General features: G+C 44.9%; 1 protein-coding gene across 1 annotated transcript in view; it reads left to right on the forward strand.

Moving 5' to 3' along the window:
- Positions 1–7,206, forward strand: part of CHSY1 (chondroitin sulfate synthase 1) — a 74,923-nt gene extending 67,717 nt beyond the window's left edge. The window contains exon 3 of the mRNA XM_068556661.1: positions 4,232–7,206. Coding sequence (XP_068412762.1) covers positions 4,232–5,824 — 1,593 coding nt within the window. The 3' untranslated portion in view covers positions 5,825–7,206. The remainder of the gene's footprint in view (positions 1–4,231) is intronic.
- The last annotated feature ends 6,288 nt before the right edge of the window (positions 7,207–13,494 follow it).

Genomic DNA, 13,494 nt, shown 5'->3' on the forward strand with positions numbered 1-13,494 from the left:
GAAGCTCTATAGGCAAGATTTTTTTAAACTAGTATCCTTGCTGTAGTGATCAACTTTTGGGTGATGTTTTTTGTTGGAGGACTCTAGATACCTATGGGGCTATTTAGTTGATACAGAAAAGATGCTTCCAGCCTCCTACTTGGAATGAGAAGTGGGGGACCAGTGTTCTGAGAGCCATTTGGGAGAAGAGGACTGGGGGGGGTCCTACTGTTTAGACTTTCATTTCCCCTCTACTGTCAGCCTTGAACGCATCCCTCTCTAGGTGTTCAGATTTCATTTGCGGACAGATTGAACTTCAGGCTTATGTGCTTATCAATGAAGTAAACCCAGAGGAGTAAGGGAAAATAACCTATAGACAGTGACATTCAGGAATAACTACTGTAAATGATGAATGTGTTGGGGCTTCCCTGGTGGCACAGTGGTTAAGAATCTGCCTGCCAAGGCAGGGGACACGGGTTCGAGCCCTAGTCCGAGAAGATCCCACGTGCCGCAGAGCAAGTGAGCCCGCATGCCACAACTACTGAGCCTGCGCTCTGGAGCCTGTGAGCCACAACTACTGAGCCTGCGTGCTGCAGCTGCTGAAGCCCGCGCGCCTAGAGCCCGTGCTTTGCAACAGGAGAAGCCACCGCAATGGGAAGCCCGCGCACTGCAGCAAGGAGCGGCCCACGCTCGCTGCAGCTAGAGACGGCCCGCACGCAGCAGTGAAGACTCAACACAGCCCCATATTAATTAATTATTTTTTTAAAAAAGATGAATGTGTCAAGAAACCGCCAATATTTACTACTCACCAGTCCTAGTTTACTTGCAACAATTGATAGGCAACCCTACATGAATTCTGGCAACAGACCCATCATCTAAATGCCGGAATAACTGGGAGCATGTTTTTGAAGTTGCTGGGCATCTCCCACCACCCTCCTTCTCTCCCCACCACCCACCATGGTGGTATGTGGGGAGGAACTGTGGGGCTCTCACTGCTCCATATTTCCAGTTCCTCCAATCTCTCTGTGTTCAGCCCCAGCCTCCACCCGCCTTGCAACACTGGTATCTTTCCTCAGGGTTCTCAGGATTAAATAAATTGGCTTACTCTTCAGAGCAGTCTGTTGGGTTTCATCTTCCTTCACTCTCCATTTTCTTAGAATTTTGGGACATCTCTTCTCTACTGTGTCTGTGTCTCCTCCCCCATTCTCTTGGTCCTTACGGGTTTATTCTTTATTCTCTTTTAAGAGTATTTGGGAAGAGAGAATCATGTGGGTTCTACCACTCATATTCTTAAGAAGACTGGTTTTGCTACTATGCAGAATTGAGGAAAGAACAGTTCTGCAAGGAGACCCATTGGGAGACTGAGACATCACCCAGCAGGGCAGGAGCAGAGCGGGGTCTGAAATACCCGGGGAGATGGGATTGGCAGCACGGGGAGAGGAAGGAGCACCACCTGCTTCAGAGTACTCTTAGTTTTGGAAAGCAGCTTATAAGGCCAGACTGATGGCTCAGTGTGCCTGCATTCTTGGAAACATAAAGGGACCTTTCAAAAAAAGTCATTGTTTTTCATGCTCATTGTTAAAAATTTTGAAATTATAAGCAGACAAAATGGAAGTAATGTGTAATTATAACAAATATTTAAAATCTCTGCCAGAATTGTTAGGAAGCCTTCCATCATATAGCTTACAGTAGTGACTGTAGTAGTCCCCGACCATGGAGCATTGGGTTGTTGCTGAGTTCTTTGCTGTGGTGGGCATGTTGCCAACCTTTGAGTGGCTCTCCTTACACAGTGGTGTCCTCAGGTGGAGTCATGGAGTCAGGTGGCTTGCCCAGCTATTTGATGCATGTTGTAAAGGCTAACGTTAAAACTGGAAAAATGGCCTCAAGTTGTTGGGGCATACAGGGGTAAGGGTCAGAGGAAGGAAATGACAGCATTTGTTTTAGCACCTGCAAAGAATTTTCCTCAGTGTTTCTTCATGGTTTTGAATCCTCAGATGACACTCACTTGTCACCTTGCAGCCATGCAGTTTGTACCCAGGAATCAACCCAGCTAGAAAATGAACAGTGAAAACACTTTCGATAGGATTTTCATTAAACCTCTTTTGTTGTGACCCATCTGAGGAGTGAAATTAAAAGAAAGATAAATTCTTATGGTCCTTATGATTTGATTACCTTGTCATTTTTCTTGGTCATCATTCTGTGGCCTGTCTATCCAGGGTGGGAGGAGTTCGGGCATCAGTTGCTTCAAGCCCTCTCTCAGCAAATCCCAAACTGCTTTTTTTTGGTCCATGTATTAAGTCGAGAATTTGAGTAACTAAGTGCCGCTTGTGCTGAGAGAAACAGTGAGCGGACACTTGCACGCATGTGGGGGGTGCCCGCTGCACACTTGAGAAAGGTGGTGCTCTCTCCGAGGTTAGAGACACTCTGCTTCCTTTCCTTTCCTTTTCTTTCTTTCTTTTTTACTTGACTGTCTTATCTAAGTAATTGTAACGTTTGGAAATCATTTCAGCGGATAATTCCGTGTATGCACATACCTCGTTTGTTGATTGTAGATGATGTGCAAAGCAAAGTCGGAAATGGTGAGGGCACTTGCGAGGAGGTGTTGCAGTTCCAGGCTAGTTGCTCCTCTGAGGACAAAACACAGGTGGTCAGCATTCAGCAGACCCACGGCTCCAGGGAATTGAGTGAGTGAGTGGGTGCACATGCAGCCCCTGCTCAGCACCGGCAGCATTACTTGTGTGCTCTTTTTTTTCTTTTAAGCCATTCTTCAGAAGCATTTCCCTTCTTTTTGCTCTTATTAGCTTCATTTATTGGTAGCTTGTAGTAATTGTATAGAAAAAGAAAATGGAGTGTAAAAATGCTAATCTGCATTTTTCTATTATTATAACTTTAGTGGCTCAAGGGAAAAAAAAGTCAAAAATACGACTGTCCAAAGGCCTACTTGATTCAAATCCATGCACCCTTATCAAGAGTTAGTATTTAATAATATGAACAAAAAAAACAAAGTTGAGCCACAAATAAAATAGGACTAGTTTATCAGATACCGACCGTAAATGTTATTTTTTGGGGTTTTTTTGAGATTTTTTTTGACATGGACCATTTTTAAAGTCTTTATTGAATTTGTTACAGTATTGCTTCTGTTTTGTGTTTTGGGTTTTTGGCAGCTAGGCATGTGGGATCCCAGCTCCCCTACCAGGGATCGAACCTGCACCCCCTGCATTGGAAGGCAAAGTCCCAACCACTGGACTGCCAGGGAATTCCCACAAGTGTTATTTTTACTAAACTTTTTTTGCAAATTTTTATTCTTTACTCTAGAAGGCTTTGTAGAGCTCATCATCCTGTTGCTTGAATGTACTGGAGAATTAAGTATATTCCCTATCTAGCTTGAGGGAACAGACCCAGTTTTGGCTGATGGACCTCAAACTTTTGTTTCTCCCAGTCAGTGTCCTAGAACAGAGGGAGAGTGGGGTGGGATAATGAGTCCCCTTGCCTTTCCTGCCCTTCAGCTCCACACTCTGAGCCCCCATGTGCTGCCTCTGCTGGTGGTTGAGACTTGGCGCTTAGCAAGCTGGCCCGTTCCTACCTGCACAGGAACACAGAGATGTTTAAAGGATTCTCCAAATGTGCTCCCAGTAACCTCGCAGACCCTTGGTTTTACCTACAGCATGCCCTTCCCAGTGGCAGGCCTCTTCCTGCATGTGGCTGGATGGCTTTCCTTCTGTTCAGCTCCCTGGAAGCAGCATTAATCCTGTGCTCAGGTCATCCTCCTGGAGTTCTCCTTTTCACTCCACTGATGCAGTTTATTCCTGTTCAGATGGCAGCTCCTTTTGGGTGCCAGTCTTCAGGGAGGGGACCTTGGCTCTTAGGTCCCCTTCACCGGCTTGGTGGGGACCAGCAGTGGCATTCTCTTCCAGGTATGCTGAGTTGGTGTGCTCTGAGCTCAGGATTACACTTTTACTTCATGGGAAAACCTTTTCATAATTCTGTTTGCCTACAGAATTGTATTGGCGAACTCTGGTTATTGATGAAGTCTTGTTTCTTTAAGTGGTTTATAATTCTTCTGCTCTCATTGGACTGCTGTAGATCGGGCTTTACCTAGGACCTTAGATATGCTCTGACTCATTTAGAAAGATTTCTAATATTTAGATTTTTTTTTTTTTTTTAGAGTATGCAGGTCTATAAGGAAATATAGGAATAGAGGGACACTCAGTCATGTACTACTAATAGCAATCTTTTTTTTGTTTCTTAACAGATGCAGCAGCTTTTTTATGAGAATTATGAACAGAACAAGAAGGGGTACATTAGAGATCTCCATAACAGTAAAATTCACCGAGCCATCACACTGCACCCTAACAAAAACCCACCCTACCAGTATAGGCTCCACAGCTACATGCTCAGCCGCAAGATTGCTGAGCTTCGACACCGCACCATCCAGCTGCACCGAGAGATTGTCCTGATGAGCAAATATAGCAACACCGAGATTCATAAAGAAGACCTCCAGCTGGGAATTCCTCCTTCCTTCATGAGGTTTCAGCCCCGCCAGCGAGAGGAGATTCTGGAGTGGGAGTTTCTGACTGGGAAATATTTGTATTCGGCTGCTGACAGCCAGCCCCCTCGAAGAGGGATGGACTCCGCGCAGAGGGAGGCCTTGGATGACATTGTCATGCAGGTCATGGAAATGATCAATGCCAACGCCAAGACCAGAGGGCGCATTATTGATTTTAAGGAGATACAGTATGGCTATCGCCGAGTGAATCCCATGTACGGGGCCGAGTACATTCTGGACCTGCTGCTTCTGTACAAAAAACACAAAGGAAAGAAAATGACAGTGCCTGTGCGGAGGCATGCGTATTTACAGCAGACCTTCAGCAAGATCCAGTTTGTGGAACACGAGGAGCTGGATGCAAAGGAACTGGCCAAAAAAATCAATCAAGAATCCGGATCCTTGTCCTTTCTCTCGAATTCCCTGAAGAAGCTTGTTCCCTTTCAGCTCCCTGGGTCCAAGGATGAGCACAAAGAACCCAAAGAGAAAAAGATCAATATATTGATTCCTTTGTCTGGACGTTTTGACATGTTTGTGAGATTCATGGGGAACTTTGAGAAGACGTGTCTCATTCCAAATCAGAATGTCAGGCTCGTTGTTCTGCTCTTCAATTCTGACTCCAACCCCGACAAGGCCAAGCAAGTTGAACTCATGAGAGATTACCGCATTAAGTACCCGAAAGCTGACATGCAGATTTTGCCCGTGTCTGGAGAATTTTCAAGAGCTCTGGCCCTAGAAGTGGGATCTTCCCAATTTAATAATGAATCTTTGCTCTTCTTCTGTGACGTTGACCTTGTATTTACTACAGAATTTCTTCAACGATGTCGAGCAAATACAATTCTGGGCCAACAAATATATTTTCCAATCATCTTTAGCCAGTACGATCCTAAGATTGTTTATAGTGGGAAGGTTCCCAGTGACAATCATTTTGCCTTTACTCAAAAAACTGGCTTCTGGAGAAACTATGGGTTTGGCATTACTTGTATTTATAAGGGAGATCTCGTCCAAGTAGGTGGCTTTGATGTTTCTATCCAAGGCTGGGGGCTCGAGGATGTCGACCTTTTCAACAAGGTTGTCCAGGCAGGTTTGAAGACATTTAGGAGCCAAGAAGTAGGAGTAGTCCACGTCCACCATCCTGTCTTTTGTGATCCCAACCTTGATCCCAAACAGTACAAAATGTGCTTGGGGTCCAAAGCATCAACATATGGGTCCACACAGCAGTTGGCTGAAATGTGGCTAGAAAAAAATGACCCAAATTACAGTAAAAGCAGCAATAATAATGGTTCAGTGAGGACAGCCTAATGTCCAGCTTTGCTGGAAAAGACATTTTTAATTACCTAATTTATTTTTCAAAATTTTTTTGTATGATCAGTTTTTGAAGTCCATACAAGGATATATTTTACACATGATTTTCTTACAAAGGACTCCTTGAAGATTGAGTTTTTTGAACAAAAATGCGATCATGTTTGCCTTTTGAACACATTTTCTTGCTGAACATTATGTAGCAGACCTGCTAAATTATGACTTGAAATGTACGTGATGAACAAAACTTTCTTTTTTTTAATATTTTTTTCAGACCTCTTTGCTATAGTCCTATGGCAGAAAACATGAACGTTCCTGCAAAGTATTATTGTAACAAAACACTGTAACTCTGGTAAATGTTTTGTTGTAACTGTTAACTTTGCACAGATTCTACCTTTTGTCTTTTTTTTACAGCAATTTTTTTAAGCCATTTTATGTTGCCGTTGTCAAATAAGGAAATGTGATAGTAGCTGTATCATCATCTTCAAGAGAGCTTTCCAAAGGTGATTGTTTCCCCCAATCTTGTCTCATTTTTGAAGGTTTTTCAAAGCAAGGGGAGCAGGGAAAGCACAGTAAAAGATAGATGGCTGTTCTTGTTGTAATTAGTGTGGCCTAATGGACCTGGCATTACATTTCAAGAGGGGTCTGGCATTTTCTCTTCTCCAGACCCTTCTTTTTAAAGGGTAAAATATTAATATTTAGAATGGCAAATAAGAATTATTGTCATAAATCTAATGTATGCAAACTAAAAGACAAAGACAAAAACAAACAAAAAAACCCAACCCTAATGAAAGCATTGGGGGGAAATGTATCTGATTTTGTTCACTTCATCCTGTCCGTGTTATGTTGATGGAGATGGGTGTCTCATTCTTTAATTACTGTTTTGTTTTATCCTTTGTATCTGAAATACCTTTAATTTATTTAATATCCATTGTTTAGAACTCTGCCATTTCCCAAGTACCTGTTAGTTATTAGTATTTATGTGTATTAGGAATGTTTAGTATATTTTATTTGCAGTAAACTGATCTCCAAAGATTTCCTTTTGAAAACTCTTTTCCCCCTCCTTAATTTTTACATTCCTTACTGTTTTACTAAATATTAAGTGTTCTTTGATAATCTTGGTGCTCATGTGTTTTGGGGACAAAAGTGAAATGAATCTGTCATTAAAGCAGAAAGTTTGTTTTAAATTCACAGAACAAACGTGCCTTAAATTTTTTTTTCATTTAGATTTCAAACAGTAATAGATTTGCCATTTTAATATACATCATTGGAGATCTGCTTATTTGTAAATAGCCTATTGCTCATTTGGAAAAATAAACCAGTGGACGGTATTTTTCTATTGTATTTTTCAGAACCATTTTGTCTCATTACTCCTGTTTTAGCTGAAGAATTGTATTACATTTGGAGAGTAAAAAACTTAAACACTGATTCATAAGGTTTTTCAAGTTATTTGAGGGGAATATTTGTATGCAGTTCGGGAATGAAATGAAACTTTCAAGTGCCTCTTCCTCTATTTTTTCCTTAGAATGTACTTGTCATCTTTTGTTTCCTCTTAAAGAACTTGCTGAATCTTGTGTTTTATAGAACAAAGGTCTTCAAACCAGGTCCAAGCCCCATCTGGCTTCTTGGTACAAATGTACCTTCCAGGCCCCCTTAGTGCACCTGCCAGGCCAGTTAAAATCTGCATTTTAACAAGTGCCGACGTGATCCTGTGTGCACGAATGTGCTTAGGGTTTTAGGATGGATCTAGCTACAGGATAAATTGCCTACAGTTGGCATATAATCCAAGAATCAAAAAAGTAAGGTCTTAATGCCAAGGTAGCGAGCTTTGTGGATGCGAATTACACTCCCAGGACAGGTATTTACCATGTAATGACAGTGAAGATCCAGTATAATGACACTGTGCTCACAGTACGAATTGCTGTCATTCATCTTAATTGCCATTTGCTTTGTGGGAGTGTTTAGTTTTTCCTTGGAAAAGAACAAAGACATTTTTATTCCTCAGTAAGGAAGAACATAATATACATCTTGATGACAAAGTCACTTAAATTGTCTCTCTTTACCGTAATAAGGAACTGTAGGACAGGGTGTGAGCAATTACTTTATTGAGCTTCAACTTCCATCAGATGTCCTGGTGACACTTTGTTAACACTGGCCATTTCCTTCCCTAATCCCACTCTTGCCCATGTCTCTTCCTTTTCCCTGACATCACTGTTAATGTTGATGGAGGTGTCGACCTCCCTTCATCAAGACTCCATCTCCAGAAATGCCGTTGGACCCCTTCACTCTGGCCCTCTCCCCTGGTAGTGCCATGCCTGGATTCTGTGCCCACTGGCCTGTGGGCTCATTCTCCACCTGGCCACTCCCTCTTCCTAAAGCACCTCTCCAAGTCAGCAGCTCTGGTGCCCTCCTGCTGCCCAGAGAGTGGATTCTGTAGGACACCCTTCAGGGTACCGCTACCAGCCGAACTGGGCTCTTCGTTTGTGAGGACATCAGTCTCTCTCCTGCCTGTGCTTTCCCTCTGTCTGGAGCTCTCTCACCACCTCACTCCACTGGCCACCTGGACTCATCTTCCAGGAGCCCGTTGAAACTCCCCCATGGTCCACCCTGGTGTCATTTGAGACCCTTCCAGTGTGGATGTGACACAAGTGGACAGTCTCATTGGACTGCAGGCCTGGGTCTCTTTTCTGGGTGGTGATCCAGCATGCTGGGCCCTCGTGTCTGGAACGGCCGGCAGTGCCTCACGCTACCCCAGCCCCCCCATCAGTGCTCCGTTCCCCGCCATGCGCTCCTCCCAGCAGAATGCCCTCCGTCCTGCCTGCCCACTGCTCCCACCGGGAACTGTATGGCCTGTGACCCTGTGGCCCCCACACTCCTGACCTAAGATGATTCCTTCTTCCCTTAAACTTGGAATGCTTTCTGGTTAGACCTCTTTGCTTCGTTTGTTACTTTAGACTTTCTCTTAGCTTTCATTACTTTACAGAAAAGTATTAAGAAAACGAGATGGCCCATAACCCCCAAGCCAGATAACTCCTGTTAATAATTAAAAATTAAGGATAATATGTGAAGGTGGTGAAGGGGGGTGGGAATCACAATGCACAAAGGTGTGAATGGCCTCTCCTTCCTCCAACCATCCAGCCCTCAGGCCCTTCCTGCAAAGAACCACCAGGTTTGTGGGGTTCTGGTGTGGAAGGTGGGATGAATTGTATATAGGCTAGCATCAGTAGCATTTAAAAAATTCATTTACACAGATGAGGGGGTACGTGCTTGCTTGGGCACATGGATCTGTGCCAGCCTTTGTTGCCACAGGACAGACTTACGGACTTGTGTTCTGAGAGCAGGCCGGGTGGGCTTCCTAGACATTGTGGTTGCATGTGTGGGAGCCCTGCCCAAGTGGAGGCTGGAGAGCCTTGTCTCGCAGGGCAGACAGCGCAGGCACCTCACTTCTTGAAGGTGGCATCACTTTCTGAACACTTAACTCTGGGCCAGCGTGAGAACACACACACAGACCCGAGTGTGTGGGACTTTGATGGTTGGAGACAGGCCACGTGTCACACAATGTAGGTCATGTGATGGTCCTCTTGGTGTGAGGGCGTTGCCATCCGTTTCAGAGTCAGAGCAGAAGGGCTGGGTGGTGCTGGTGAGCTCTCGGCGGGGCCCTTCCCGAGCCCAGACACAGAAGGAGCTCTGACCCTCCCAGCTGGTCTTTGTCCCACTGCCCCAAACACCATCAGTTCAGCCAGTCAGATTCTTGATCTCCACAGGCGAGTCTGTCCTCGCCTCCTTCCTGCCCAGCTCTCTGACCACACCTATTTCACAAAGCCCAGCCTCGGCCTGATACAGCTGGAGCAAAGAGGAACTTGCTGTGCAGACAGCAGACTCAGGGGCATGGCTAACACACACCTTCACCCCCTAATGCTCACACCATTTATCATGATGTGTGACCAGGCTAAGTGACAGTCACTTTTTGCCTCAATCCTTGGGCTTTGAAGGGTCACCTGGAGGTTCAGGTGTTATCTGCAGTCATCTCTGTTCACTACTCAGTGTGTCCATGGGGTAGGATATGTGCTGTGGGGTGCCAGTTGAGCCACAGTCTGCACACCACCTCCCAAGGATAGTGGTCAGGTTAAGAGAACAGTGGATTTACAGAAGCTTTTCTTGCCTTACAGAAACTTCCTGTTCTCCAGGAAGATGACACACCTTTGGGGCTGCCTACCCACTGGACGACTTGCCGGTGGCTGAGGGGCTACGCCCTGGCCCCAGACTTCCAAGGTCTCCCCTTGTGCTTCCTTGTCATGGAAGGAAGCAGGTGCCAGCCCTCCCTGGGGGGGTTAGGCTGCATTACTGCATGTAATCTCAGCTGCAAAGGAGCTTATTGCCACAGTGACCGGGGGCCAGCGAGGGATCTGTCTGTTGAAGTGGCTGTACATGGCTGTACCTGCCTCGATGGGTCCCACTGTGCTTTCCAAGCCCTCGAAGGTTGTCCCTGTTCTGCTTGAAGGAAAAGGCAGCTCACACCAAATCTGCTTAGTCTTACTTGTTATAAATACAATGAAAATGTAAATGTTACAACGCAATGGATCAAATAACAGCAACTCATTTTGTGTGACTTTCAGTAGGAAAAAACCAAAAACTCATGTTAGTGTTGCTATGCTTCAGGGTTTTGTTTGTTTTTTCTACAGGGATGTATGTGTGGAAGAGGGGATGGGTGTAAGATGTTCACAGGAAACCACAGGACCAACCAGATTTGGGGCTGGCTTGTCATCAGTGCAGTTAAACCACTTAAGGCCCTGTTGTCAGATATTTTTTTAATGCATTCAATTTACCATTCATTATATTCCAGTTATGAGGGTCTTCTTTTTTTACTATTGTAGACAAAAACAAAATTTTTTCCTTTATGAATATTCTAACTACATTTCCTTTAAAATGGTAAGAGTTATCCATTATGCCTGGCTGATTTCTAATGAGAAAATATAATAAATTGATTAACTCTTTTAATAGTGCAAATCAGGCCGTATCTGGAATCTGCTTAAACAAAGCTGATGCATCTATATTGAATTTCTCTCCATTAAGCAGTCTACCACAGTTAAGTCAGTGATGTCTCTGGGCTGCCACCTCCTCTTTCCTTTTACTCATTTGCCTCAACCCATCACCCCATGTCAGGCCCCAGCCCCCCGCATGCCTAGCTCAGTACACATTCCCATTGCAGAAAAGAAAGCACTTCTAGTCAAACCTCAGAATGACCTTCAAATTTATTAATTCTGAATTAAGTTTAGGTCTTTCTTTGGGCAAACACTTCCTGTTACATAACTAAAGGAGAGATCTCATTCACGTGCTCAAAATGCAAACTAGAAATGTACTGTTTCTAAAACTGCACGTTCAAGTGATCACATTCGTGCTGTGAAGGAAACACTTTGGATTTTTAGATGAAGCATGTCTCTTCCATTGTAAATAACATTGTCATCACAATGCAAACATAGATTTATTGGGAAGTAGAGAAGGAAAAGGAATGACCTACAGTACCTTCCTCTTGCACCACCCTGATCCCACTTTGGTAACTTCCTCTGGGGTTTTTGTAACGTCTTTATAGTTTGATGTACGCGTACATACAATTTGGCATCTTGCTCCCCCTCCCCCACTTAAAATACATTAATTCTCTAAAATTGTCTTTAAAGGCCCTCCTGTCTCTTAGAGTTGAGAATTTCCCTGCTGTTGGCCACCTTGAGTGTCCTGTTCCATCTTGGATAACAGCACAGATGAAGTCTTTTGCACAAAGCCCTCTTCATACTTTGGATCATTGGATAGATTTCCAGAAGTAGGTCATCCACTTCTAGGGGCCTTAGTGTTTGGCCGTTTCTGACCTAATGTTAAGTCATTTGGTATTTTACTCGGTCAACGTTGGCATTTTGTACCTACTAGCCATTCTAATAAAACCTTTTAAAAATAAACCTGAACAACTAAATGACCTTCAAGAAATACTATGGGAATATTGCACCCAGTTGTCCTGGTTACATCATCCTGTGGAAATGGAAACCACAAACCCAACTCTGTTGCTGCAAAACTTGAGTCACTGCAAAGTGAGAAAAAAGGCAGAAAGATTTACTGATGACTCAAGGGTTGAGGAGAGGCAAGTTGCAGACAGATGGCCTGTTTGGGAACGAGGTACATTTCTCCACTCCCAGGTCACAGATATTTGTCCCAGGAGATCAAAGCACAGGGCGAGGTACAGAAGTGGCAGCTCAAGATAAGAGGGGCGCTTCCCAGACTTTGAGAGGCCGTGGATGTCTGGGAGGGTGTGGACATGCCCAGAGACACCAGGCTCCATGCAACCAGAAGCGAGTGCATTTTCCAGAGAGAAAAGTGTACATTTGAACACAAATGGGAATTAGTTTCAGTCTTCAGAGATGAAACCACTGACCCCTTACCTATGTTGTAGGCAGGTTTTGAGGTTTCATTATATATCTTAGATAATAGCATATAAAATATATATTAATTACAATTTACTGTTACTTGGCTTCTGCGCTACCTGGGAGCTAAAGCCCATGACTAGATTTCAAAGCAGTATTTGGAGCGTGGGGCTTTGGGGCCTCTGGGAATGATCTTTTTTCAATAGGAGCAGCTGTGACGGGAAGATACAGGGCGTCTTGTGCTAGAAAAGGGCATCTAGAGACCCCTGTTGGGCCTCGATGAGCTGGAGGTCTCTGAGAGAGTCTTGGGATCAGGAGAACCATGGTTAACGGGTGCCTTCCCGACTTCTGTGCTGGAGCTGAAGGTCCAAGTCAGTCACCACGCAGTCCCTGGGTAATGAGCAGTTTGGGTTATGATTCACAGGCCTTTAAAATTAGATTTGGGCATGGGCCTTTCCTTCTTCCAAATGACGTGCCTTCCAGCAAAAGCTCACCAGGCCCAGTCTCTCTGAGGCGGATTGTCAGCAGTCCCCCATGAGCCGTGTACCCGGGAGGATGTGACGCTTGTGCTGGCCAGCTCAGAGGGATAGGAAGCCCTGTCCAGCCCCAGCCAGGGGCCCGCGGTTCTGCAGGGAGTCAGGGGGCGGCCTGGCCACTGTGCCTGCCCAGGGCCTGGGGCTTGGCTGCCAGGTGTTCCCCAAGCTGGGAGGACACGTGACACCACTTCACCCCCTGGGGACCTCCCGTTAGCTCAGGCCTTGCAGTGCCATTACCTTCGCCTCCCGGCTGAGGGCTTGACACTGCCCTTTACCTCAGAGTGGCTACTGCAACAGCCTGCTGCCCCCAAGTTGCTTTGGGAGATGAGTCCATCACAGAATCACGTTGTTTCACCTAAATCCCCATCCCTTCTTCACCCACAGACGTGCACAGTCAGTGGGGTTCCACTTGCCCTAATTCCTTGCTTGGCGTGTTTTCCTTTCTTCGGCTTGCATAGCAGTCAGTCCCAAGTTAGAAGGAAAATATCCACAAACAACAAGATTGGAGAGAAAATGTGACATGAGAGGATCTTCATAGGTTTGGTACTAAAATGCTGCAGATTCTTTTAAAGTGAATTGTCCATGAGGATGTAGCGTTGTCAACTCTGAAGACAGTTGCTGTGCAAATTGAATCCACTTTCAGATTGTGACACCAGAAGCACCATTCCTACTTGGGACAGGAAACTGCTCTGTTGAGTTCTGAATGGTGATCAGATATCCGATCCTG

Source organism: Eschrichtius robustus, chromosome 1, assembly GCF_028021215.1.
Source record: "Eschrichtius robustus isolate mEscRob2 chromosome 1, mEscRob2.pri, whole genome shotgun sequence".
In the NCBI taxonomy this organism is placed as follows: domain Eukaryota; kingdom Metazoa; phylum Chordata; class Mammalia; order Artiodactyla; family Eschrichtiidae; genus Eschrichtius; species Eschrichtius robustus.